This window comes from Amborella trichopoda, chromosome 1, assembly GCF_054954075.1.
Source record: "Amborella trichopoda isolate Santa Cruz 75 chromosome 1, AtrichopodaSantaCruz75HAP2 v2.0, whole genome shotgun sequence".
Classification (NCBI taxonomy): Eukaryota; Viridiplantae; Streptophyta; class Magnoliopsida; order Amborellales; family Amborellaceae; genus Amborella; species Amborella trichopoda.
The window spans coordinates 6,772,552-6,800,547 of NC_142336.1; the positions used below are offsets into that span (position 1 = coordinate 6,772,552).

Sequence of the window (27,996 nt, forward strand, 5' to 3'; positions counted from 1 at the left end):
ATTTCCACAAGAAAACGGGGACCAGTGCGTCATTTGAAAAATTAGTCTCCTTTTTAGCTCCCTTCCGCTTCCATTCTCTTCTCTCCCCTGAACTCCCTGTCCTCGGATCTTCACTTTTCTCTCTTAATTTTGTTTACCATAATTTTTTATTCAATATTTCCATTGTTAGAAACATCTTCAAGCTGGCCCTCATCTGAAAAGCCTTAGGGCTCAGAAGCAATGGGTTCGGGTAAGTGTTCATATCACACTGGATTCTAGGGTTTCTCTTCATCATTGTTACCCTAATTTCCATGTCTGGTAGGGTAATTTCCTACATGTAGTTATATAGCTATTCGATTTATTCGATTATGGAGATATTTATATTGTGAACTTCCTTTACTCTCTCTTTTTTATGGTTAACCAGGTCAAATTCATTCAATGTTTGCTATTTGTGATGATTTGGTTTAGTTCCATTAACGTTTTTTTGTAAGTTTCAATCTAAGTTATTCGTTTATCCTTATTTTTTGATCCCTATTTTGGGAGTGTTTTGTGATTTTGACACTGCTTCGGCATTTGTTGGGTACTGAAAATTGTTATGTTTATCTACTTTGCAATCACTTATATTTTGTTTGATTTCCATTGCAACAAACTGGAAGTTATGCGATTAGCAATAGATTCATGTTTCAGTGGTAAAGTTTGGTTGTCTTTCTGTTTAAGCATGTACCCTTGGGTATGCTAAATAGTTTGGTATCCTGAATTGTGCTCAATGTATCCTTATTCTGTTTTTTTTATGTTGAATTGAAGCAATTCTCAATGCAGAATGCGGTCCTGCTTTGGCATTTGTTGGTTACTGAAAATTGTTATGTTCATCTACTTTGCATTCACTTATATTTTGTTTGATTTCCATTGCAACAAACTGGAAGTTATGTGATTATCATTAGATTCATGTTTCAGTGGTAACGTTTGGTTGTCTTTCTGTTTAAGCATGTACCCTTGGGTATGCTAAATAGTTTGGTATCCTGAATTGTGCTCAATGTATTCTTATTCTGTTTTTTTATGTTGCATTGTATGCTGATTTTTACTATTGAAGCAATTGTGGCTCTCAATGCAGAATACGGTCCTGCTTCGGCATTTGTTGGTTACTGAAAATTGTTATATTTATCTACTTTGCACTCACTTATATTTTGTTTGATTTCCATTGCAACAAACTGGAAGTTATGTGATTAGCATTAGATTCATGTTTCAGTGGTAAAGTTTGGTTGTCTTTCTGTTTAAGCATGTACCCTTGGGTATGCTAAATAGTTTGGTATCCTGAATTGTGCTCAATGTATCCTTATTCTGTTTTTTTTATGTGGAATTGTATGCTGATTTGTACTATTGAAGCAATTGTGGCTCTCAATGCAGAATGCGGTCCTTCTTCTTTTTCAAACATCAGATTAATATAATTAGTGATGCCATATTTTGTCTCTAATTTGATGTACTTGAGGTCTCTTTTTTGGGAACAGATGCAGATATGGAGGATTATGGGTTCGAGTACTCGGAGGAGGAACCTGAAGAGCAAGATGTGGATATTGAGAACCAGTATTACAACTCCAAAGGTAGCAATGCTTTATGTATTCGTTTCTTTTGCTACTGAACTATTTACACGTTGGGTTTATTCCACGAATAAGCTTAAACTTTATATGCTGGAGCTTGCTTCATTTATATTTTATGCAAGTGAACTAAACTTGAATTTTGATGATTGCCGTCATTTGGTATGATGGGTCAGCAATATCCCTAGTTTAGGTGATCTTCTTTCATAGTTATATTTGAGATAGATGCAGGCTCTTTCTTGGGTTTATGAGTATCTTGTTGATTTTAAACTCTGAAGTTTTTCTGTAATTTATTTGATATCACTGTTGGCTCTCTTATCCTTCTTTAGGGAATTCCCCTAATAAAGCTAGTGTTCTCTGAGTTATAAATTTTTCATTAATGAGAAATTTCTGGCCACTGTTCCATGTAATCGGAACATAAAGTTTATGGAGCTCTGGTTTGCTCTAGGTAATTTTTCTTCAGCTTTCCTCATTTGGCAGAAATTTTCCATGGGGCTCTAAACAAATCAAGTTGCAACTGGTTGTTTTCACCGTACAAGGACTCCATGTAGAGCTTCTACTCCAATAACATATTAACCTTAAATGAGTTTTACTCTTGTAGGTCATGATGCTGGAGAATTCGCACTTACCTATGGTTTGATGACATCTATCCTTTTTTATTGATATGAGTGATCCATTTGTACCATCCTTGCTACTTGAAAAAAAAATCCTTGCTACTTGAAAAAAAATGACACTTCCACTCTATAATCGGAATGTAATTGTTGGAGTGTACCTTTGGTATTGGGGATGTCTTATCACATTCAGGCATGCACGGGCATGTTTGATACTTCTTTAGAGTTGCTTTTCTCTTATTCATGATATTTACAATTTGCATAGACGCCTTTGCCTTAATTGGATGTTTGAATGGTTTCTATGTATCAACTATTTATTTATTTTAATTAGCTAGTTTGTATTTATGATTTATATCTTTTTTAATTACGACTTGTTAAATTATCTTTGATTTAATAGGATATCTAGTACTTTTTAAATTATCATTGATTTAATAGGATATTGGACGTTTTATTTATCATTGTATTTTCTCGGGCTTGTACTTGTGCTTTAGCAAATGCTTTATACGAACTAGGCGTGTTTCCATCATTGTCTATTTCATATTATCAGAAGGTACATGCATTTGCATGTGATGTGTACATGTGGCATGAGAAAGGGAATAAGGGGTTGGGTTGGATAAGGAGGAAACCAACAAGCTCCATATTGCAAAAGGAAACTAGTCTCACTACGATTCTTATCAATCACATTCATACACAACTTTTTTTTCTTTTTGATAATGAAATTCATACATTACTTTTATGAATTGAATCTTGACTTGAGGGCTTCTTGTTGACATGCATTGGAAATCTGACCGGAAATGCACTTCACTACTCTTAAGTTTGTTGCTATGAACTTGTGGAGTTATCTAAATGTCATATTTTTAGCCCATATCCATTAGCTTTATGTGAAGTTCTATAGGACAGCTGCGAGACCAACTTTGTTTTATGGGGCGGAATGTTGAGTGGACAAAAAACAATGTATCCATAGAATGAGTGTAGTGGATATATTGTTTTCCTTGTACTTTAATTTTTTTTACCTATTTATGAAAACTTTCTCTGTTTTCCATATTAATGACTAAATTATTACAATGTTTTTGTTATGTGGTCCACATAAATCATGCAAATATTCTACCTATTCTTGCCATCCTAGCTATCCCAATCCTCCATTCCTCGTTCCACATTTTGCTCTTCATCCCATTCTTTTTTGTTCAGTTTATTGAATCATGTACCAAGGAAGGCCCAAAAGGACCTGGATGGAAGTAGTGAAAAAATATGTGGGGGGACTAATGGTCTTATTGAGGGTATGGCCATTGATACGAGATTCATGTAGTGAAGTCCAAATGGTTGGAATAAGGCTCTAATGATGATGATGATGATGATGATTGAATTATGTACCAAATTATTTTGGAGTAGCCTATGAATTGCCATACTTGACTGAGAGCATACCTCGTGGTGACGAATGCATGTCTACTTGCCGTCGTCAAATTATTGTTTCTTTTTATGATTTGGTATCATTAGATTTATGTTGTGTTTCATCTTTTTGAACCTTTAGAAGGAAACTAGTTGTGACACATCTCACCTCTTTACAGAACAAGAAAACTTTTGTTTATCGATATTAAAGAAAAAAAAAAGAACTTTCCTATCAATGATGGCCGTGTTTGACTAGAACTCAATATGTTTGTTCATGAATGAAATGTCAGTCCTTATTGGTGTGTTTTTGCTGCTCATGAAAGGGTAGGTTGAAAGCTCTTTGGTTGCTCTTATACTATCATATCTAGAAACATCAAAGAAGTCCTTGAACACCAAGATCGCTAGAGGGGTGTGATTGCATTCTATTTGTTGGACTTGGAGTGGGAACTTTTTTTTTTTTTTTTTGACAAGGTTACATAGGAATGGAACTTGAAACGTGCTATGAAAACCCGGCCTCTACTGTCTTGACCCAACTCGATTCTTGACTTGAACTAGAACTTAACTTTGTCACCAGATAATACAATGTTTTGCTTCCTACTCTTTTATGACATGAATAATGTACGAAAAAAGGTACATGTGCTGGTCATGGTTGATCATCTAAGTGGCTAATTTCCCAAACTAACCATCAAAACACTCAATCATCATTGGCATTCGAGCCTTATCCCAACTATTTGGTGCTGTCTACATTAATCTCCCTCCATTCTACTCTATCAAGGGTTATACCCTCAACTATAAGTCACTATATCATTTCTCATTACTTCCATCTATAACCTTTGGGGCCTTCCCTTTGCATTTTAGAGCCTTCCATTTTAACCAAATCATGCTTTCTAACCGGTGCTGTTCTAGGTCGATCCTACACATGAACAAACCACTTAAGTCTGCTTTCCCTCGTTTTATTGCCCATTGAAGCTACCCCTAAGTTCCTTCGTATTTATTAATTTTAAATTCTATCCTTCATTGTCTTGCTACTCATCCATCTCAACATCTCCATCTTAGCTATGCTCATTCTATGGATATATTGTTTCTTGATTGCTTAACATTCCGTTCTATAAAGCATGGGTGGTCTTACAATGTACGATAGAACTTCCTTGTTAGTTTAATTGGTGTACTATGATTAAATAAGCCTTTAGAAGCACATTTCCACTTCATCCATGTAGCTTAAATTCTACAAGCAACATCTTCCTCAGTCTTTCCTTCCTCATGGATTATCAATCCAAGCTATCAAAAATAATATCTTTTAGGTGCTACATGGTCATCAATCTTAACTAATTCCCTATCTATGCTCCTATGATTACTTGACTTACATTCCATATAATCTTGCCTTAGTCCAGCTAGTTTTAAAACCTGTAGATTCTAAAGCATTCCTCCAAAGTTCTAACTTTTTGTTTACGCCGTCTCTAGTCTCATCAATCAAAATTGTTATCTGCAAACAACATATACCATGAGACCTCATCCTTCAGATACCTAGTTAACTCATTCATAACCAACGCAAATAAATATGTGCTCAACATTGACCCTTGATGCAGGTCTACTGTCATCTAAAACTCACTTGTCTCTCTATTAGTTGTCCTCATGTTAGTTAGTTCTCCTTTGTGCATATCCCTAACCATATCAGTATATCCTCTTGAGTCTCTTTTCTTTTCCAGCACCCACTAAATTATTTCTCTAGCTACCCTATCGTATCATCAACATCATTATCATCATCATCATAGCTTTTTCTCGACTATTTGGGGTCAGCTACATGAATCTTGGTCCGCCATTCTGCTTTATCAATGGCCTTACCCTCAATGAGGCCATAAGTTCCCGTATCTTTTTTTTTTTGATAATTTTAACATTGTATTACTTTACAAAGGAGGAGTACAAAAGATTGGGAAGTGAGAGAGCCAAGCTTACCCTCGAGACGGGTAACTCGGTAAAAATAAGCCATAACCCCTATACAAACTATTTATTGTTGGAGAGACTGTAAACAAAAAATGGGCTTATAGGCACACCCTTTTACAAGAAGTCACAAAAGAAATTATGAGTCCTGGAGACCTCAATGGTCCAATGCAAAAAAGGAGATGGACCATTCAATGTCTTCCATGTCTGTTTGGCACCTCGCCCTATCTTTAGCTAGAAGGTCGGCTAGTTCCTTTGACGTTCGCTACGTATGCCTCCAACAGACAGTGATATCCCTGCATAGGTGGTAAATCTCATAAAATATCGTACATAGCTACCAGGGAAGATCAATAATACCTGTTGCCCAACATAAGTCCCCTTATCTTTTCTCACTACTTCCAACCATGTCCTTTTGGGCCTACCCTTTGCCCTTTTTGTGCCTTCCACTTGAACCAACTCGCACCTCCTAACAGGTGATGTACTGGGTCTACGTTGCACATGGCTAGACCACCTGAGTCTATTTTTTCTCATCCTATTGCCTATTGGAGCCACAATTAAGTTCTCCTGTATGTATTTATTTCGAATTTTATCAGTTCTTGTCTTGCCACTCGTCCATCTCAACATTCTCATCTCAGCTGTACGCATCTTATGGATATGTTGTTTCGTGACCGCTCAACATTTTACCTCATAAAGCAAAGCTGGTCTCACAACTGTCTTATAGAACTTCCCCTTCAGCTTCATTGGTATGCGACCATCACATAAAACTTCTGTTGCACATCTCTACTTCGCTCAGCTAGCTCTGATTCTATATGTGACATCTTCCTCAATCTCTCAATTTTCCCAGATTATTGACCCAAGATATTAAAAGTGCGTTCTTTTTGGTATTTTTTGGCTGTCAATCTTAACTACTTCCTCGTCTCTACTCCTATTATTATAGAATTTACATTCAATATACTCTGTCTTAATCCAGTTAATTTAAGACTTTTGGACTCTAGAGCATTCTTCCAAAGTTCTTTGTGTTGACTATGCTTCGGGTTTCATTGATCAAAACTACGTCATCTGCGAATAACATACACCACGGTACCTCATCCTGTAGGTGCCTTGTTAAGTCGTCCATAACTAAGAGAAGGAGATATGGGCTCAAGGCTGACCGTTGATGTATACTCTTGTCATTGAAAATTTACTCGTCTCGCCACTAGTTGTTCGCACACTAGTTAGCACTCCATTGCTCCTTCATACATATCTCTCACCAAGTTAATATAGTATCTGAAGACTCCTTTCTTTTCTAACACCCACCAAATTAAATGTCGAGGTATTCTGTTATAAGGTTTCTTTAGATCAATAAAGATCATGTGGAGGTCATTTCCCTGCGCCCTAAACTTATCAATCAGTTGCCTAGTTGACCTCCTTGGCATAAAACCTAAGTGCTTTTCTGATACACTCGCTTCATGCCTTAGTCGTTGCTCAGTGACTCTCTCCCACAGCTTCATAGTGTAGCTCATAAGTTTGATTCCTTGATAGTTTGCACAATTCTGTGTCTTATTTGTTCTTGTAAGTAGGTACCACAACACTTTTCCTCTATTTGTTTGCATTTTCTTTGTTCTCAACACCTTACTGAACAGCTCGGTCAGCCCGTCAATGCTGATCTCCCCTATGTACTTCCCAACCTCTATTGGGATACCATCTGGTCCTAAAGTCTTTCCTTTCGTCATCGTCTTCAAAGCTTTTTTCACTTGTGATATCCTAATCCTATGAATGTATCTATGACCTTCGCACTCATTTATGTCAACAATTCCTTCTACCATTGTGTTCCCATTATGTTCGTCATTTAATAATTTTTGAACATAAACTTGCCATGTTTCGTTGGTCTCTTCATCTTTGACTAAGACCATTTGATCTTCACTCTTAATGCATTTATTATGGTCTAGATCTTACACTTGTTTTCTCATTTTACTAATTTGAAGATATCTTTCCACCTTTTCTTGTTCCTAGCTTATCGTATAGGTTATCATATGCCTTAAGTTTATCACTTACTATTTGTTTAATTGTGTTTTTTTGTACTTTTATATTCTTCTAAGTTCTGATCATTTCAATTACATTGCCAAGTTTTATGACATGATCGTTTTGCTAATGGCCTTATGAACCTCATCAGTCTACCATCAAGTTTCCTTATCGGAGTTTCTTTTACCTCTAGTTTCTCCTGAAAGTTCTTTTGCCACTGTCTTAATACAGTCAGCCATCTCATTCCATGTAACATTGACCTCATGTTCATTGTTCCATTTTCCTCCTATAACTAATCTATCCCTAAATCTATCTATTTTCTCATTTTTTAAATTCCACCACCTAGATCTTGGACACCTATTAATTTCACCCCTTCTCTTCCATCTCTTTATGCAGAAATCCATAAGCACGAGCTTATGTTGCATACTGAAACTCTCTTTTGGGATAACCTGATAGTCTTTACACCTCCCAGAATTATCTCTTAATTCTATCCTCTACTCTTACTTCTGGTTCATAAGCTAATTATATGCTTTCTTTAAATCAATAAAGGCCATATGGATGCCTTTCCTCTTCTCCCTAAATTTCAATCAATTTCTTTAGTATCCTCAATTGTTGACCTCATTGGCATAAATCCGAGCTTATTTTCTTTTTTTTGAATAGGGGTAACATTTGTATTAATATTAGAATTTACATAGTACGGATTCTAGAGATGGCATCCCACAAGTTGGGTGCTCAGGCTACAACTGTAACTAGATATAAGAAAAGAGAGAGTGCTAATATTGAGGAGAGAGAAACTAAAAAATGAGTGCAAACAACCAAAAAAAGGAACCCGAAGCATGGTGCTACAGGATCCCACTATATAGAATGAAAAACTTGACAGCATGTGTGGAGATGTGATTGATCTTGAACTTCTACCATACTTGAGCGTGTGAGAAGATGGCCAACTATTGAAGCAAATCCCTGGCTTCAAGATCCACAAAGAGATCCATGAAAAGAAAAAAGCGGGGGCTCCTGTTGCGTAGGGTGAGAGGATACTGTTCGTCGAGCTTTGGGGGAGCTCCTAGCCGAGGAGCTGTCTGCAAATCAGGAGAAACTTCTATCCTCAGAAGTATGAGCTTGAAGATTCGAAAGAGGTCAAGTAGCCCTAGAAAGGGGTGTAGGGGAAAGATAAGGGAAGAAAAAGAAAGGGATGAAGAGAGAGAAGAGGGGGTAGGGGGGAAGAGGGGGAGGGAGATGGGGAGGGGCGAAAAGAATAGGGAGAAAGAGTAGAGCAGCAGGGATAGGTCAAAAAGGAGGCATGTTAGGCTGCATATGGATTAAAGTCGAATTAATAGAAAAAGTGGGCAAGGGGCTGTAGTAAGAGAAGGCAAGAGAGATGGAGAGAGAAGAGGAGATGAGAGAGAGAAGATAGGAGACTCCCCTCCACGCGATTTTTTTTCTTCTTCTTTTCCTCTTTTTCCCTTTTTTTCCTCTTTTTTTTTTTTCCCTTTTTTCCATCCCCTTTTTTCCTCTATTTTTTTTTCTCCTTTTTTTTTTTAGGTGTTTAACTACGAAGGGATGAGAGAATTTAGAACGGAGAGGAGAAAGAGAGAATAGAGAGTGGCGGGGTGCTAAAACATACCTGTTTGAAGGGTTGAGGAGAAGCCATAACTCTCTCAGCAGAGCAGTAAGTAGTTGACAAAACACCGTCAGAAATTTGGGGCAGGGAGGAGAAGGGTATAGAGACAGAGGGGTTGTAGAGATAGGATTGTAGAAACAGATTGTTCTGGGCTACCTTAGAGTAAGGTTGAGGATGAGAAAGGAAAACCGAGAGAGAGAGAGAGAGAGAGAGAGAGAGAGAGAGAGAGAGAGAGAGAGAGAGAGAGAGGAACCAGGGAGCAAGTCTGGGGAAGTAAGAAGAGGGTGGGTAGAGGCCCCAAAATACCCCTTACAATCTGCCCTGATTTTCCCCTTTTTTTTTTTTTTTTTTTCTTTTTTGTTTCTCTTTTTTCCTTTTTTTTTTTGTATCCACTTATTCCACCCTCTTACCTGATTGAGTTCCTATATTCTATGTGGCTAGACAAATCTTATTCTCTTGGACTAGCTTCGTTACCCACGCTTGTCAAAAATATGATGGGAAACCTTACAGCACGTCACTTACAGTGAACTCCCTAGCATTAAAATATAACGTTGGATCATGATTCTTGATATGGATGTGGCAAAAGTTTTCCGCTGGTTGTCACCTAGCACAATCCTCCTTTCTCATCCAGGCTTGGGACCAGCAATGGCGGAGTTAGACAGAACACTCTATATCACCACATAAAAAAAAGAAGAAAAATATTCAATATCATGTTATTGTTGATGTCACATAAAGTTTGGTGCAAAGAAGAAAAATAATCATAAGAGGTAAAGTGGTAGAATCTAGTTGGCAAAAATAGTAAAAGCTAATTTACTGACGCTTTCTTTCAAAAGTTCTTTTAGTTGTTTAAACTCTTGCAAATTGTTCGTATATTGCATTGTTGGGCCATCTGTTTTGCCATTGGTTAACATCTCATATCATATCATTCTATTTAGGAATTTTCTTTTTCTAATTTTATGGTATTTCACTAGTCTTTTTTTTTATTGATCTTCTAATTTGTAGGATTGGTGGAGTCTGATCCCGAAGGAGCTCTTGCTGGATTTGCTGAAGTAGTTCGAATGGAGCCCGAGAAGGCTGACTGGTACTCCTATTGACTTTACACTGTTATAATGTTAGAAAATTCATGAACTATTTTGATAAATTCAACATCCTAGTTGTTAATACTTCTAGCAGTTCCGCAAGTTACTTAGAAGGTTCTATTAAGCAATTCTTTAGGTACAATTGCTGATTGCTGTATGCTATGAAATTGCAACATCCAGTTTTATGATATGGGTTGAACCTTGAAGCATAACCCTTAGTTTGGATACAACTCAATGCTTTGGTTAATGTCTGGTTAGGGCCCCAACAAAATGCAGCATTATGCAACTGGGATGGAAACTAGTATTTTCAGCTTTCATCTCACTTGCACAACGGCCATGTTTTTTGAGTGCAATCCGCACCTATACGGGTTTCTATGTATCACCCAAAGGAACCTCTCAATCACAAATTGTCTCACCTAAAATTCCACGCCAATGATGCCAAACCATGTTTGGGGGCACCATCCAGATGGGCCATAAATTATAGTGACAAAAACTCCATTTTTGTCTGTTTCATGCAATCCAAATTTTACTGTATAGAATGTTTCACTTTATTTACATGTATCCAAGGTCCAACGTGTAAACTTAGGGAATTGTCTCCATGGCATATCCTAGTTGATGATAACACTGATGTTTTTTGTTTCTGAATCGTTGGGGCTTTTGAGTTGGATTTTGAATTTGGACGTAATGAGTTTGCTTTTGGTGAAGCTTCATTAATTTGGTATATGTTGCTTGTAAGGTTTGTGTGTGTGATTGTATGGGCTTGCTTGTGCTTCCATTTGGTTCCAAATCAACTTGTAGCATTGGGCCCAACAAGATTTGGTGGGCTTCTCAATGATGATAAGTATGGTACTATTTTGTAGCAAGGGCATATGATGCTCCCAATGCTTTGGCAATCACCTTGGCAAAGTTGTTACCAGACATATGGGCCTGAAGCTTGTAAAATTATTTATTGCATCTGCTCTCCAGTTTTGGGATTATTGTTATGTCACACTTGTAACCTTTTGATCATTTCTCATTTTTATAGTACTCCTTGAACCTTAAAAGACCTTTCAATTCTTTAGAGAATGAACCTTTAGTTCAAAACATTCTTATATGGGGTATTTTATGTAGTTTGATAATTACAGGTATCGTACATTGTTTATTAACTGTTGTCAGACAATAAATATATGAAATGGGTGATGTCGCACATTCTCATTAGTCTTACATTCTCATTAGATAGCAAATGCCCTTGTCCTTCAACAGTAATTTAACTCCCCTGCATCCTAGACCAATAACCAAAAGTGTCCCAGGTAAAAAATGTTTTAAACTAAGGGATGAGAGCATTAAGTTTCCAAAAACCTTTTATAAGTGCCTATTGTAAGATGAACCACACAAAGGTAAAAATACATGTGTGTGCACGTGTGTGATTTTAATCGGCTTGGGCGAGGTGCTCGGAAGCTGCCTGAGCCGAGTGACTCGGTGAGTTAGCTTAGACTTGCCTTAGTCTAGCCTGAGCCATAAGAAGGGGCAAAAAATACAAAAAATATCAATAGAAATTGTAGAAAACCAAAAGAAATAAAAATGTACAAAAATTAAAAGAACCATGCAAAACAATGAATAGGAATTAAATATATGGTAATGGTATTGGCTTAAAAGAAGGTAGAAAATTTTGAAAAGGGTAATTCAGAAAAAGAGAAAACAGAAAATCATAAAAAGGCATAAAACATATGCGAAATGAAATTTAAATCAGTTATACTTGATTTAGTTAAAAACAAATCAATTTTATGAATCTAAATTGGAAAAAATGGAGAATATCCAAAATTTCAAGGTCGCTGATCTTTGCGCTTGATGATGTGAATTGATGCTTCAATTCCTGGTCAAAGCTTCCTCAAACAATCCCAATCAGAATTCCGAAATACTTTTTGGTTTTTGATTTTGGGTCTAGGAGATCCGACCACTTGAAAAAATTGGATGAATAGTGAATTCATATTTTAAATCTCTCAAATTCTTCCTTTTTTTTTTTTATGTGTTTTATTGTGACAATCTGACCTATGGTTGGATCTGCAACACAAAATAGTCTTAGGGACCGGATTTCATCAAAGATTGACCATTGATTGCAAAGAAACTGCAAATTTTCAAAAGTAGGCAAGGCCGAGTTTCACATTTTTTGGGTCTGTGCAGTACTTGCTCGAGCACTATACATGTATACATTGTGCTGGACTTCATAGGGTGTCGTGTTCGAGTATTGCGCTCGAGTCTAAGTTGACTAGAGCGAGTTTTGAGTACTGATGCAGATCTATGCTGCGGCACCTTAAAACTTGTTAGAAGAATGAATTCTGGGAACTCTACAATTCCATCATCTCGACCTCCATGACAATGGATCTGAAAAATTGCAATTGAACCGCAATAAAAGGTCCATCGTTCACGGTTGCACCACCATTTCTAGGCCATCCTTTTCTAGTATTCGTACATCCACCAGATTTGCATTATTCATGGTGCTTCAAATTCCACAGCTCCAAATTCCACATTGAAGGGAAGAAATGGATATGCATTTTGCCGATGATCAGGGGCTTAGTATTGAATTGGGATCAAGACCGGGATGGTTCTATAGAAGAAGAAGAGGCTTATACATCCCTCGCTGAAGTAAGGGTCAACGTTCTGATTTTAAATTTTATAATAATTGATTTTGTGAAGTCTCCTATTTCCTACTGGAAAAGAGAATGATATGGCGGGTTCAGGATTGATCCCTAATAATGGATCAGATCGCATCAATACCAATCCTTTTTTTCCAAGGCGAAGACTCAATCACCGAGCCAACATCAAGGAACTATTTGTACATTGCTGTATAGAAATAAGGAAGGTCAGGGCAAATCTCTTATGGTTTTGTCATCATCCAATTGTTCTCGAACTGATCCATTAAATGGTTCGAAATATCGCAATGTGACAAAAGAATGAATTCAAGAGGATCCCATGATTGCAATTAGGAATTCGTTGGGTCTGTTAGGGATTGTACCTAACATTTTGAATTTTTCCTCATCTTATCATTCAATAACTCATTAGTTGTTGGATGTGGAAGTGGGAGCGCGTGCGAGAGCCTGGGATTGACCTTTGGCTGAAGCTCCCTACCCTTGGAGCGGTGCTTAGGGAGCAACCTTGGAGCGATTTCCCCTATATGCACCCGATATATGCACTACATGTATATGGGAGCGTAGGGGGAACGCCCCTTACACACATGCACCCACATACATATACATAGTTTTTTATATATATATACACAGACTTATACGTAAACTTATATATATATATATATATATATATATATATGGGTTAATTTCTCCATACCCCTTATTTTTGGCACCCATTTCTCAAGGGACCCAAGATTTTACAATACTCCTTTGACGTTATATTTTTGACCTAAACAAATTTTGAAATGACCATTTTTTTTATCAAAACCTAAAGTCCTGTTCAGCCCTCCCTCTTTCTCTCTACCAATCACATTTGCCTCTCTCTCTAGGACTAGAATCTCTCTCTTCCTCTTTCTCTCTCTAGCATGGGTCTCTCCCTCTCTCTCTCTATCTCTCCACTAATCACACAGCTCTCTTTAAAATCTCTCTCCCTCCTCTTTTTCTCTCTAGGATGGGTATCTCCCTTCCAACACTAAGCGCCTCTTTCTCTCTCTACCCCAACAACTAGCACCTCTTGTATGCACCACACCGCTACCATACACAACCGCTCTGCCTCCGCCCAACCATACACCAACCCCAACCTTCCATCCACCACTGCTCCCTCCTCCCCCTCAGCCAATCTCTCCAACGCCCATACCGGAAAACACCACTCCTTCACCGGCAAAGTCACTGGAAAATCACCCTGCAAATTCTGGCAACCTTAAATTATCTCCAAAACCGTCATACCATAGCTGTAAACGTTGGCCTTTGAAATAATGGGAAGACCACCCATCCACTCTGGTGCTAAATAGCCTCTGGTTCCTCTTGTTGTGATGGCCACTCAGCTAAATTCTTTACCTAAAAGCTTCGCCATGCCGAAATCTTAGACCTTTGCAGTGAAATCGTGGTCCAAAAGGATGTTTTCTGGTTTGATATCATAGTGAATTATATAGTCTCTGCACTCTTCATGGAATAAGCAATTCCTCTCGTTGAACCTAAAGCAATTTTGAATCTGGTTTCCTAGGGTAGTGTTTTGGTCGATTCTTAATTGAAATAAGAGAGTAATTGACCATTCACCATGAAATCATAGACAAGAAGGCAATTCAAGTTTTCAGAGCAAAACCTCAAACCTCGAAGTCGAACTAGGTTAACGTGTTGCAGGGTTCTAATGGTGACGATTTCATTGATGAACTCATTCGCGCCTGAAACTCATGGTTTCTCCAAGCGCTTCACTGCAACTTCGAAAGAATCGGGCGAAACACCCCTGAAAACCACACCAAAACGGCCATGGCCAAGCTTCTCTGAAAACCCTCGAGTTGCCGTATCAAGTTCTTTTTAGGAGAAAACCCTAAGACCGGAGGCTGAGATCTCAGCCATTCTTCTCCTTTTCAAATAATGGCCTGTAAAATCAAAGCTCCATTCAAAACTAAAGCTAGAGCACAGAGGCCTGCTATCAAAGTAGGACTGGTTTTAGTGCTGCTTTCACCGGAGTTTAGAGAGAGACGGAATGGTTAAAGGGACTTTAGGTTCTGATAAGAGGTGGCCATTTCAAAAATTGTTTAGGTCAAAAATATAAAGTCAAAGGAGTCTAGGGGTTGGAAGATAGAAAAGATAAAGACTTAATGTTATTAGAAATAGTATAAAATCTTGGGTCCCCTGAGAAACATCCCAAAAAATAGGGGGTATGGAGAAATTTGCCCTAAATATATATACTTGTCTCCAAGGGGGATAGAGACCTCCTGTAGGGGTTCCAATTATCTAAGGGTTAGTATCTAGGTGCATATGCTTACAAATATGTCCTATCAATTTCTTTAGAAGTGATATTTTAAAAATAATAGAATGAACAATCCATTGTTTAGCATTTTCAATATGCTGAACACATGCTAATAAGAACTTTATTGCTAGAAAGGCCCATAAAAATCATGAAATCCAAAAAAAGGGTAGACTTGAGCCTATACAACACATTTAGACATCATCAAATAGTAGACTTAGGAAAATCACGAAATCCAAAAAGAGATGTTCTATTATAAATAGAAGAATTTATACATAATTAAAGAGGCATTTTGTGTGTAAAAACCATAATGTATGGAAAACTTAATAATTAAAAATCAAGAAAAATATTTTAGGAAAATTTGAAGTGAGATATAATAACTGCATGAAATGATGTTAAATTGATCATTTAAGAAAATGAAAGACATAAAGGGCATTACAAAATTCAAGAAAAGATTTCCTACTATAAAAAGAAACCTTTAAATGAAAGTTAAGAGAATAAATAAATCATTGAAAGATGTCATTATTTTCATACATTTTGTCATCATAGAATAAAATAAAAAAATTGTTAGTTGAACACTTTTGAAAGGTAGAAAAGACATTTTTGTGTAAAAAAAATATAATGTACGAAAACATTAATCATAAAAAATCGATGAAAAGATTTTAGGGAATATTTCAAGTGAGATAGAATAAATGCATGAAATGAGACAAAGGGCATTACAAAATCCAAGAAAAGATTTTTTAACAAAATCAAAGAGAAAAAGCCAAATATGTGAAATAATTCAATCATTATAATTTATTCAAAGAAAAATCCATCATTATAAAAAATTTTAAATAATAAAAACATCAATTAAGCAGGCAATTTGGAGGAGTGGATCAATATCCTTTTCAGTCAAGGATCAAGATCCCTTTAAGTTAGGAACCGAGATCCCAGTAAGTATGGCTTGAGATCCCCTAATGGGAGGAAGCAAGTATTGCTCGGACTCCGGCTCCGGCTTCGGGATCGCCGGATTGAGATTCCAAGTGGGGATCGCCACCCGTTGACCAAGATCCCTGCAACTATGATCAAGAGGTGTTTTTGGTCCTCAATCCACTTCCAAGATGGTTGTTTGAGGTTCTGCATCTTATAACCATGGTCTCTTGAAGATATTCATATGTGCATGTGTGCGCACACGCGTGCCTGTGCACTCACACACGTGCCTGTGCATGTATGTGTGTGCATGTGTGTGTGCATGTGTGTTGCCTCAATTGGGGTGGTCTCTTGCCCACTCCATGCACACACACCCGTGTGTCTCACTTGTGGGGTGGTCTTGCTCACCTATCCACCATAGCAAGGGTCCTCTCGCCCAAACGCAATTGTCATTTTTTGCTTTGGAATGGTTTAGATCATCTTGGATTCACCATATGAATAATTTGCAAAAAGAAGAAAAAGATTTTGAGCCCTTCTAATCCTGTTCTGATTACCCTTCTCTCAAATAGATGTTCCATAATGAATCTTCGAGGGGCATTTGGTTTGGTGCCTTTTTTGAGCTCAAATGTTTTTTTTTTTAATTGATCTTAGGGATGCGTAAAGATGTTCATAACTTTATATATCAAACAAGAGAGGTAGGGGGCGTCTCCCCACTGACTCACCCAAATATATATATATATATATATATATATATATATATATATATATATATATATATATATATATATATATATATATGAATCATTTGAGAATGGCCTGGGGCCTAGGCGGTAGTATTGCCAAGCCCCATGATGAGGTCTTTGACTCCATTCTCACCTAAGGGTAGGGGCCCAAATCCCCACTGACTTGCCACTTTTTACTTACCCAAAAAAAAAAACTTCATATAAAAAGAGCCCATCAACCATGCGCTTGGGCACTAGACCTTATGTTGACAATGGTCTGACAAATATCACTAATTTTTTTCCTTATATCCATACTACACATACTAAGTTACTTGTAGTGTCTATTTGTCTGTCATCATCATGCAATAATGGCCTTCCCTTTCATTTGTTTTTTTTTTTTTTTTTGATTTTGCTAACCAAGAACATTAAAAAGAAAGAATGAAATTTTTTATACATTCTCCATTTTGGGAAAGAATAATATATACATTGCCACATAGATTTGAAGTAACCAAACCTCATAAATTAAAACTGATAAAGCAAAGAAAAATCAAATACCTTGATAAGTCTTCACTACCCTCATTCATCACCAGCCTAATATGATCCCTCAAAGATCCCAAATGGTCGCGTGTTAGATTTATGACACTTCTCAACCGATTTACCACCTCCTTCATTGTTGGCCTCTGACTCCAATCACTATCCATACACCACCTCATCACCTTGCATACTCCATCAACTTCAGCTACAACAATCTATGGGTTCATGTCATAGTCTGTTAAATCAAGTGGTGGCCTATCTCTCTTAAGAACACCAATGGCCCAATCCGCCAGCCCATTCCCTGAAATTCCATGTCATTTGTTTTGATCATAAGAATTGGAAATAAATGAATATTTTACTATTTTCACCTATTAGATATGGACTATCCATAAAAATAGATTTAGTCTTACATGAGAATCCAAATCAAGAGTGGCATATTTGGCTATGAATCTCTCCTTGTGGGTCCTAATAAGTATGGTTTCCACACATATTTAAGATAGAGATTTTTTTTTTCGTTTACTCTACAGAATAATTGGCTACTCAATTTTTAGAAATGAATGTTTGTTTTATGTAAATCTGCTAAGTTAAAATAAGGAATATGAAAGGCATGTAGTCCTTAAGGAGCTTTAAACATGAAGGTTTCTGTGCATATACAGGACTAATTTAAGTTCCAAATTTTTTTTAAAAAATATTATTGCAAAAGTTGGAAATACAAGATTGTCAAAAACTTTTTTATTTTTTATGATGAATTTTTTTTACTTAATAAATTCTCAAAATTATCTTGAATCCCTTAATTTAATTAAGATTTCTATTGTTGTGAACATAATTTATAGTCATTTGAAATTTGGAAATTTGTCATTTGTCCGTCATTATCATGCAATTATAGCCTTCCATTTTAATTGTTTGATTACAGTACTTTAAATTAAAAGCGGCACATCTAATCCTATTGGATAGAGAGTCCAAATACAATAGATTTAGAGCTATTTGAGAATCTTAATTGAGAGGAGCATGGAGATTTCGGGCCGAAATCTCCTCTCAAAGTCTTAATAAATTAACATTTTTTAATTTCTTAATAAACAAAGTTTCCATGCTCATGTAGGATAAAGATGAAATATTATGTTTAATTTTTCTTTTTCTTAAAATTTGATACTTTTGTAGTTTTTGTAGTTTAATGATTTTTACAAATTTTCTTTAAAAGATTCTTTAACGATTTAAGATAAAATTATTATTGTTTGAAGATTTACTCAATCACCACTTTTTACTGTTCATAGAAATTTCCAATCTAAATTAAGGGACATGAAGAATGATTTAACCTCATGTAGTAGAGGCTGACTAAATCAGGTTTTAATAAATTCTAAAAATTTTCTTGGTGCCTTAATTTTCTGTTTTCTAGTGAAATTAAGGAATAGTACATTAATACGTTATTTTCATTTTTAATTAAAATTTTTAATATTACAAATAATATATACCAGTTTGAAATACAAAGTTCTAAAATTATTTATAATTCGATTTATTGTGCCTTTGCATTGCACCGGCTGTGGACTTGTATGTAGATATGTATATGCACGTGCGTGTGTGTGCATGTGCACGCTTGTGTGTGATGCATATGTTTCCTGTATTATCACAGTCTGGCGCTGCTTTATGACAAGCTTTGTTTTTGTATATGTGGTATTCATACATGCATACATATTTATTTGTCTTGTGGGGCGGATGATACACGCACACACACACACACACACACACACACACACACACACACACACACACACACACACACACACACACACACACACACACACACATATATATATATATATATATATATATATGCATATGTGTGTGTGCGTCCGTGTGTTCACACGTCTGTGTGTATATACACAGACATTATCATCATCATCATTTAATGTTTCCTTCATAGTTATTACTGAAGTGATTCCTATGTGATTTTCCATTAATTTGTTTTTAGTGGTGGTATTGAAGTAAGATCAATCACTAAGTAACTCATACGGATTCATGTACCCTCCTTTTTTAAGTCATTGGCTAAATGATGTTGCTTCTCTACTTCTTCCTTTATGGTGTGAAGAATATTAAATTTCTTTATTTGTTTTGAAATATAGGACTTATTCAGTTTTAGTCCTATGGTTCCATTAATTAACTGTGAATTTGAGACATGCCTTTGTTACTTTCAGGGGATTCAAGGCTCTGAAGCAAACGGTTAAGCTCTATTATCGACTGGGGAGGTATAAAGAGATGATGGATGCATACAGGGATATGTTGACATATATTAAATCGGCTGTAACTCGAAATTATAGCGAGAAATGCATAAACAACATTATGGACTTTGTTTCTGGCTCAGCAAGCCAGAACTTTGACCTTTTGCAAGAATTTTATCAGACCACACTGAAGGCGCTTGAAGAATCAAAGAATGAGGTCAGGAATTCTATTTAGTTATGCTATGAAGTTTCTTCTTGTCCCTAGAAGGTGTACTGATTGAGCATTTATGGTGCTCCATGCAGAGACTTTGGTTTAAGACGAATCTTAAGCTTTGCAAGATATGGTTTGACATGGGTGAATATGGGCGCATGAATAAGGTATTTTCATGGTTTGTCACAGTGTTAAATTCCCTGACTTGGACTTGGACTCGGACTCATAAGGAGTCCCAAGCTTGAGTCAACCTCTGACTCGGCTGAGTCTGACAGCGTTGGACTCAGCTGAGTCTTAATAACAAAATTAAACTTTTGAGACTTGCATCAGACTCTCTTGATAGTTAGGATGTCATATGGGCTTGGTATCATGCGGGTCCAAGTGACTCAAGCGAATCCGAGCCCAACTCAAAGAGTCACTACTTTGTCAAGATAAGTACTCTGTAGGTTTGCCAAACCTTTTAGTGTCTTTCTAGTTTTTACTTATTTAATTATGTAATTGTTAAGCATCTCATCCTAACTAAGTAGAAAATCCATAAAGATTCTGAAGGAGCTTCACAAATCTTGTCGAAGAGAAGATGGGTCTGATGATCAGAAGAAAGGCACTCAACTGTTGGAGGTCTACGCTATTGAAATCCAGATGTACACTGAAACAAAGAATAACAAAAAACTCAAGGTAAAGCACTTCGAGATTGCATTATTTCTAATCTACATGATTGGGATTAATATCAGATGATGTCTATTTTTGAAACATCTCCCTCTTATTAGTTCTGCTAATTTGTAGTGCTCATTTTGGAAAATTCTTTGCATGTAAAACTGATACAGGATTCTAGTACTGCGTAGCCTCTGATTGTTCTAAAAGTTCATCAAATTTCCATTTTTGAATGTGCTTCTTTATCATCGGAAGCTTGTTGCAGGTGTCATCAGCATTGAATATAATGAAGGATAAAATTTATCAAATTGTGTAGCGAAAAAAAGGGAAAAAATGGGTGGCGTCAGCCTGACATATCTATAAGGGAAATTGTTTCATGCGGGCTGGACCGCATTTCTACATATGCGGTCTAGAAAGTGTAAAGCATCCATCTTAAAGATGGATGCAAGTAGGTGTTCCATCTAAAAACAATGGAAACTAACGGTCCAACTGTTTTCTTACTAGAATTATTATTTCTAGTTTTTAAAATTATTTATTTATTCATATTTATGATTTCCATGTTAGAGATTACATGTCCGTAAAAATTAACTCCTAAAATCCATCTCAAAAATAGATTTATTAAGAGGCCCACATTTCTACATATGCGGGCTTGGCTGCATAGAAACCGGGTCGTATCCATAAAGCACCAATTGATATACTTTGTGGAATATTTTAAGTTTGATGCTTCCTTCATGATGTGCTTAATACAATGCTTTTGGTCATCAGTTGAGCTTGATTATCCTTAAACCCAATGCTTGCCTCTTTATATTGATATTCTCCCTGGTTGTAAATTGAATTAGCGTCCCTTGGGCTCTTGCCTAGTGGTAGACTTTTTTGTTTGGGCAAATCAATGGGGATTTGGGCCCCTCTCCGTTTTCATTGATAGAGAAAGAGATGGAAATACAAAGCTTATGTTACAATCCTTTCATATTTAGTCCCAGTCATATCAGAAGAAATGAGAGAATATAAGAAATCTGGAGGCCATGCTCACCAAACTGTGGCCTCAGAGAAGTCATCTGCTACAATGTTGGCCTCGAGATATATGTGTGAGATTCTCCAGGAACGACTTGCAAGATAGTGAGAGCAATTGGATGCAGAGGTTGGAAGATTCCAAGGAGGTTTATGGCGCCCTAAAATGGAGTTCACCAGGATTTGTGAGTCACTTTCGATAAGCAGGGGAAGCATTGCATTTATCTAAAGCCAGCTGGATACCTTTCTCAAGACCTGAAACTTCGGCAACGTCATTGGCTGTACGGCCCAAAGGAGCAGCAAAGGTAGCAAGAAACCCCACCATGTCATTCTTGATAATACCGCCACAGGCGGCTACTCTAGGGTTGTCAAGGGACGAGCCATCAATGTTGAGTTTGTAGTGACCCACTGGGGGAGGAGACAATGAAATAAGAATGGAGGTTTAGGGGTTCATTGGTTTCCATTGGATTTTTAGATTATCAACTATGTATGTGCCTCTTTGATGTGTGAAAGGTTCATTCTTTTACATTTGCAACACTTGCAACAAAAGAGGAGATGCAATGCATCAACTATTCTCTTCTGGTTTTCTTCCCTTTGAAGATTCTCCGATTTCTTTCAGTCCAGGTGTACCATATTGTAGTAGAGTACATAGAGATCCACACATTTCTTAGGCCCAGTGATCTGTACCGAAACTTGACCCATTTGGCAAACACTTCAGCTGTGGACTGTTGGAGTAATATATGTTTGCCAAATCTCCAAACGATACACTTCTAGAGTACCTGTGAACAAGAACATTGCATAATAGTGTGGTTAGAAGTTTCCTCCTCTTGGAGACATAGGGCGCAAATAGATTCCATGGCCAGCCTCACGGATCTGATTCCAGGCACGCCCAATTGAGAAATTACCTTCGACAGAGTGAATCCATACCAGCTGAACCTTAGTGGGACAAATAGGGAGGATGTGGGATTGTACCTCGCCCCAGGTGCAAATAAGAGAATCAGAAGTAGGTAGAGGGAGAGAACAACTTTGGGGCGAGCCCACGAAGTCATTCTTGGCTAGAGTGAGCGCCTAATGGTAGACTTATTGGTCGAGGGAAGTCAAGGGTTTGAACTTTGAACCATTGAAGTTTGTTCCGAAAAGCCCAAACATACTGACTTAGCCTCTGTTTAAAATTGAATTACCATAGTTGTACGGAAAATTGAAAATTCATTGTTGAAAGGAGCATGTCTGACTTCAAGGAAAAAAAACTGTATCACACATAATATTAATTATGTAATTAAGTTAACTTTATCAAAAAATAAAATAAAATATTAACTATGTAGTTTTGCAAATGACTGTGTTCAGAGAGATTTCTGGTTAGATTGTAGTTCATCTGGAAACCCAGGTCCTTCAGGATGCTTGGATGTTTATCCTATTCTGGTGCAGACGTAATCACATTCTCTGTCCTGCTTATGTGACCGTCTAAAATGAGGTGAAACCATGCCCTAGTTCAGGAGTTAGCCTTTAAAGCCAAACTGGAAAACAATCATATTTCATGGGGACTCATTTAATGTTATACCATGGCCAAAACATGATTCAGTGGTTTCGTGGATGTTGTCCCATTATTTTGATGAGATTTTGGATATAGACTCAGGTATAGAGGCAATTTATGTGCATACTTGGAGAGATGCGTATAGCTTTGCTGTTACGCTAGCCAAGAGGGAGCATATTGGACAGAATCAATTTGTAGTTCCAACAAAATTCACATTTATTTGAGTAACATGCTACTGTGTTTCCAAAAAACACATACAGGGACTGTTGCCCTGTAAGAAATTTACAAAGGAATGGTGGACCTCACTTAAATTGGGTTGTTTTTTGTTGAAGCAACCAAATATGGCACACGGGCCTGCAGACGCTACCTTTTTATTGAAGGATTCGTCCTAAAAATGTGAGCCCTCTAGGTGAGTGTTGGAATATCTTGCATGCACCTTTGTGCATTATTTTCAACTTCTTTATTTGATTGGTAGTGATTTCGAAATTTCATTACCATGACATAGTCTCGTAGACATGTACATATATGAGATGTATGATTTTGGAGCTAGTATAACAAGTGTGTGGTTGAAGTTGGGCTGAATAAAAATGAATTTTTGGGGAATGGGTTAATTATAAAGAGATAGTAGTTCTAATGATCAAAATTCGGGATCTGAGGAAACCATTCTCTCACCGAGGAAGCTGCCAGTCCATTTGGTTTTTGCATCTGTTGAAATGGTGCATCAATATCCGAGCAGATTTCAAAATATCTGCAAAAAGTACGGGATAGCAGCCACAGGCAAGGGGCAGACTTGGAAGCCCAGGATATTACATTAATTAAGTTGCCCTCATTTATGAGGTCGCCCCAACTATGATGAAAGTGCTGTTTTCTTTTGAGCATGCTATGGCACAACTTGAGTAGGAAAGCAGAATGGATCTGCCATGGTCACAGAATTCAAACTCCCCCACACCCCAGTAAGCCCAAAATTGCCCTTTGAGGAGTAGCTGTCAAAATTCAGCTGGATCTTTCCTTCAGGTGGGGGAAGCCATCTTCAGGGAAAGGATTGTACGGTTTTGTGCAATATCTAGCCATTGGTTTTACAAAATCAACAGCCAAAATTCCCCCAAATCCTTTCATAGCTAGAGCCCAAAAAGTCACCATTTGTGACGATGTGATCTAATCTTTTATTGCATGTCATCACTTGGACTTGCGTTGGAATATTCATCTATTTTGCTTCAATATAGCAAGAAGCAGGAATCACCATCGTAAGCAGCTGTTTTTTGGGAGGGTACAGAGAACCATGAGGAAAACATGGCATCTACGAACTCTGGGAGACCCAATGTAGAATGAACATACACACAGATAGGCCTATATGTAAAAACCACCTTAAAGTGGATGAACAGAACATTGATACCACCTTAACGTGGATGAACAGAACATTGATACCACCTTAAAGTGGATGAACAGAACATTGTTTCCTTTTTGCATATGATGCACCATTTGGGAATCATGAGTTCCTGAACATGGAGACAATCAATGATGATAACTTTGTTCAGGGTGGCAAGTCTGCCTAAAGCTTGAGTCTTCGGGGGACTGGGATTTCGCAAACTTTGCTTGCTTTAGATTGGACAGGGGGTGATCTGCTTGTGGCCTTTACAAATATTTGACCAGAGAAAGTCCCTTCAAATTTTGCCTCCAGAACATTGAAACCACCCCCAGGTGAGGGATGAAGGCGTCATGGACATGAAGTAACAAGGCCTGCTAGTTAACTAATTCTTGCTCATTTAGATCATTGAATGCAAACCCAGGTGAAGGATGAAGGTGTCTTGGACATGAACTAACAAGGTCTGTTAGTTGAAACTGCTTCTTGGCCATTTAGATTGTGATGAAAGTGAGGGCCATGCTACTGGGTTCCCAAGAACTGGGTGTTTGCCAGGGTATATGGTGTTTCCTTATTGAAAGGTCCTCATCCTTCCTTCTTTATAAGGAAAAGTTGTCGTAGTTATAGTGAAATCATTATCTTGGTAATACTGGGAAAGCAGCACTTAATCATGAAACTCTCCAAGATTTCTCATTCCTTTCTCGGACTTTCTAAGAAGGCAGTGAAATATTTGGAATCTTGTTTCCAAAGTTACCCGTATAAGCTGTGAACCAAGGACTTTATGCATCTTCTTTGGACAACAATGTAGTATTTTGCTTTGACTTCAGTGGCTACTGGCCATTTCCAGAATGGTATTTGTTTGTGTTATTTTCTTACACTTTCGTTACTTTGGTAATTGAAGATTATCTAATGGAGTATGTAACCAAGTCGATTGTGGTCATGAGCACCCTACGAAAGAGAGGGACCCACTGTTGGTGTCATGTCCTGTCCTCGTGGATTCCACTATCTCATCATCACTGCCTCCATTTCATTGGAAGTTCATGATCCAATGAACTACGTTTGCACATACTGTACTTTCCCTTGAATAAGTTATGGAGTTTCTTTTTTTCTGTTTGGAATTTATTGTGTTTTAACATTATGCAAAAGAATGCACATATCATCTTAAGAATGCACATATCATCTTAGGCACACCAGCTAATGGAAGTACCCTAATCCCCCATGAGTAATGGCATCAGTTACCCTTTCCGAATATGAATATTCATACATTCCCTGCTTTTCTTTGTTTGGATCAAGCAGCAATTGTACAACAAAGCTCTCTCTATAAAGTCAGCAATACCCCATCCTCGGATCATGGGAATCATTCATGAATGTGGTGGAAAAATGCATATGGCGGAAAGACAATGGGCACAAGCAGCCACAGATTTTTTTGAGGCTTTCAGAAACTATGATGAAGCCGGGAATCAGCGGCGAATTCAGTGCCTTAAGTATGATCCAAAACCCTCAACTCTTCAACCAATTACAAATCATGAACCCTGTAAAATTTGCTTCTCATAATAGAATATGCATTATGGTTTTTCACTGCGAAATGGCTAGTGCTCTTTGCTTTTATTCTGATTCTTTTGTTTCCAACTGCTTCATCACTGAGCAGGTATTTGGTTCTGGCCAACATGCTAATGGAATCTCAAGTAAACCCTTTCGATGGCCAAGAAGCCAAGCCGTAAGTTTTTCTATGAATTTCATGTCTTTTTTATTTCTTGGAACCTTATTTTGTTTGTTTTACTTTCTGGGATTAATGAGTTGTTATTCATTTAGATACAAAAATGATCCAGAAATATTGGCAATGACAAATCTCGTGGCAGCATACCAGCGTAATGAGATTTTAGAGTTCGAGAAAATATTGAAGGTTCTATGCCTTTTCCCAATATTAGCACAGTAAAACAATTTGCTTCTCTCTCTCTCTCTAATATAGAGAATTTGCTATCTTTTACTCTCTTATTGTACAAAGAGAGAGAGAGAGAGAGAGAGAGAGAGAGAGAGAGGCTTTCATTCATTTGGATTCCCTTCTGCTCACGTCTTCTTCTGCATTGATTGCCTTCTTCAGAGCAATAGACGAACGATTATGGATGATCCATTTGTCCGGAATTATATTGAAGATCTCTTGAAAAATATCAGAACCCAGGTTCTACTTAAGCTCATCAAGCCATACACGAGAATTCGAATTCCATTCATATCAAAGGTACTGTCTCATAGTTTCCAGAGTTATTCATGCATCTATTAACACGAAGATAATTTGTGGCTATTTGTCTTCTATTTCTGTGATTACATACTCGGCTTGGGAGAACACACTCCCTAATATTTAAATGAATAACCTGAAATCCTATATATGTCTGTATAGATATGTAATGTGTATGTGCGGCAGTGTTTTAATAACCAGCTTGGGCAATTGACCTACCAATTCTGTGCCTGCTCAGTAAACTGGATGAGCCAGCTTTACCAACTTGGTGAATTATTTTTAAAGAAAAACTAAATTTTTGCATGTTAGGGCTCGAAATCCATTTTAGTGTCAATTTAAGTATAAGTTCACTGCAATAAAGTTTTTACATTTAAATCTCATCAAAGGCATGGTTTTTACGGTGAACCTGTCTGAATCCTGATTTTGCGGAGGACTCAGACCACTCCCCACCAGCTCAAGTGGCTCTGAGCCGGGTCAGCGATTTTTAAAATGCTGATGTGCACATACGCATGTGCACACTCTAAATAATGAAAACTTGCACGGAAAAATGATGGAATAACATATCAATGTCGCACTTCTCTTAATGCCTGATAGAGTGCCACACTTGATATACGATGGCCCTTGAAGTGTTAAATGAACTTCAAAGAACTCTTTAGGTAGAGAAATAGATTTGCAGAAAGTATACTGTACACAAGTGGTGTATGGTAGATGGAAGACAAACTTGTAAATCCTTCCTAGTTATTCCAAGTCGAAAACACTGCAATCATTGAAATTCATGTGCAGGAGCTTAATGTGCCGGAAAAAGATGTTGAGCAGCTCCTGGTTTCCCTCATTTTGGACAACCGCATTAATGGCCATATTGACCAAGTTAACCGACTTTTAGAACGGGGTGACAGGTCAGTTCAAATTCCCTCTTTAATTCTCCTGGCCAATTTCTCATAAAATAAATATAGTTGCTTGCAATCTCTCTCCCTCTCTGGTTCAAGATTTTGTGTACCAACTATATTCTGGTCTTTTTTGTTTTTTGTTTCTTGCAGGTCAAAGGGGATGAAGAAATATACAGCCATAGAGAAATGGAATACTCAGCTTAGATCATTGTACCAAACAGTCACCAATAGAATAGGTTGAGACTCAAAAAGTTCCAATTTTTATCAGAGGACCAATTTTTATCCGTCCTGAGCTTCATTTTTTGGATTATAATTAGAGCATGTCAAAAAACAGAACCTGTTGCTGGTAGGGGAAGTTGTGGGTGTATTTGATTGTGTATAGCTAGTGAGAGAAAATAGAATTGTAAGCTTATTTGCGGGCGAGGTTTTTTTTTTTTCAATTTTTTTTTTAGTATATATCCCACAACATTACAATTGATCAGAAGAGTAGTATTATTTGAAATACTACCATTGATTGTCATGTGCAAGTATGCATTTTTTTTTAACATTGCAAATGGCTTATCACACAGGGGGGATGGATAGAGTGGGGAGGAAGAATAACATTCAAAGGGGCAGAAAA

At 37.3% G+C, this 27,996-nt stretch overlaps 1 protein-coding gene and 1 pseudogene across 1 annotated transcript; one reads left to right on the forward strand and one right to left on the reverse strand.

Annotated features, from left to right (window-relative positions):
* LOC18426183 (COP9 signalosome complex subunit 2) lies at positions 1 to 27,897 on the forward strand. The gene is made up of 12 exons (XM_006832841.4): positions 1 to 229; positions 1,485 to 1,577; positions 10,128 to 10,206; positions 19,473 to 19,713; positions 19,800 to 19,874; positions 20,248 to 20,382; positions 25,554 to 25,741; positions 25,906 to 25,974; positions 26,070 to 26,160; positions 26,359 to 26,493; positions 27,274 to 27,386; positions 27,528 to 27,897. Exons 1-12 carry the CDS (start codon positions 220 to 222, stop codon positions 27,616 to 27,618), a joined length of 1,320 nt encoding a protein of 439 aa, XP_006832904.2. The 5' UTR covers positions 1 to 219; the 3' UTR covers positions 27,619 to 27,897.
* Positions 13,841 to 14,636, reverse strand: LOC148783513 (G-type lectin S-receptor-like serine/threonine-protein kinase SD2-2; annotated as a pseudogene).
* Positions 27,898 to 27,996: the final 99 nt, after the last annotated feature.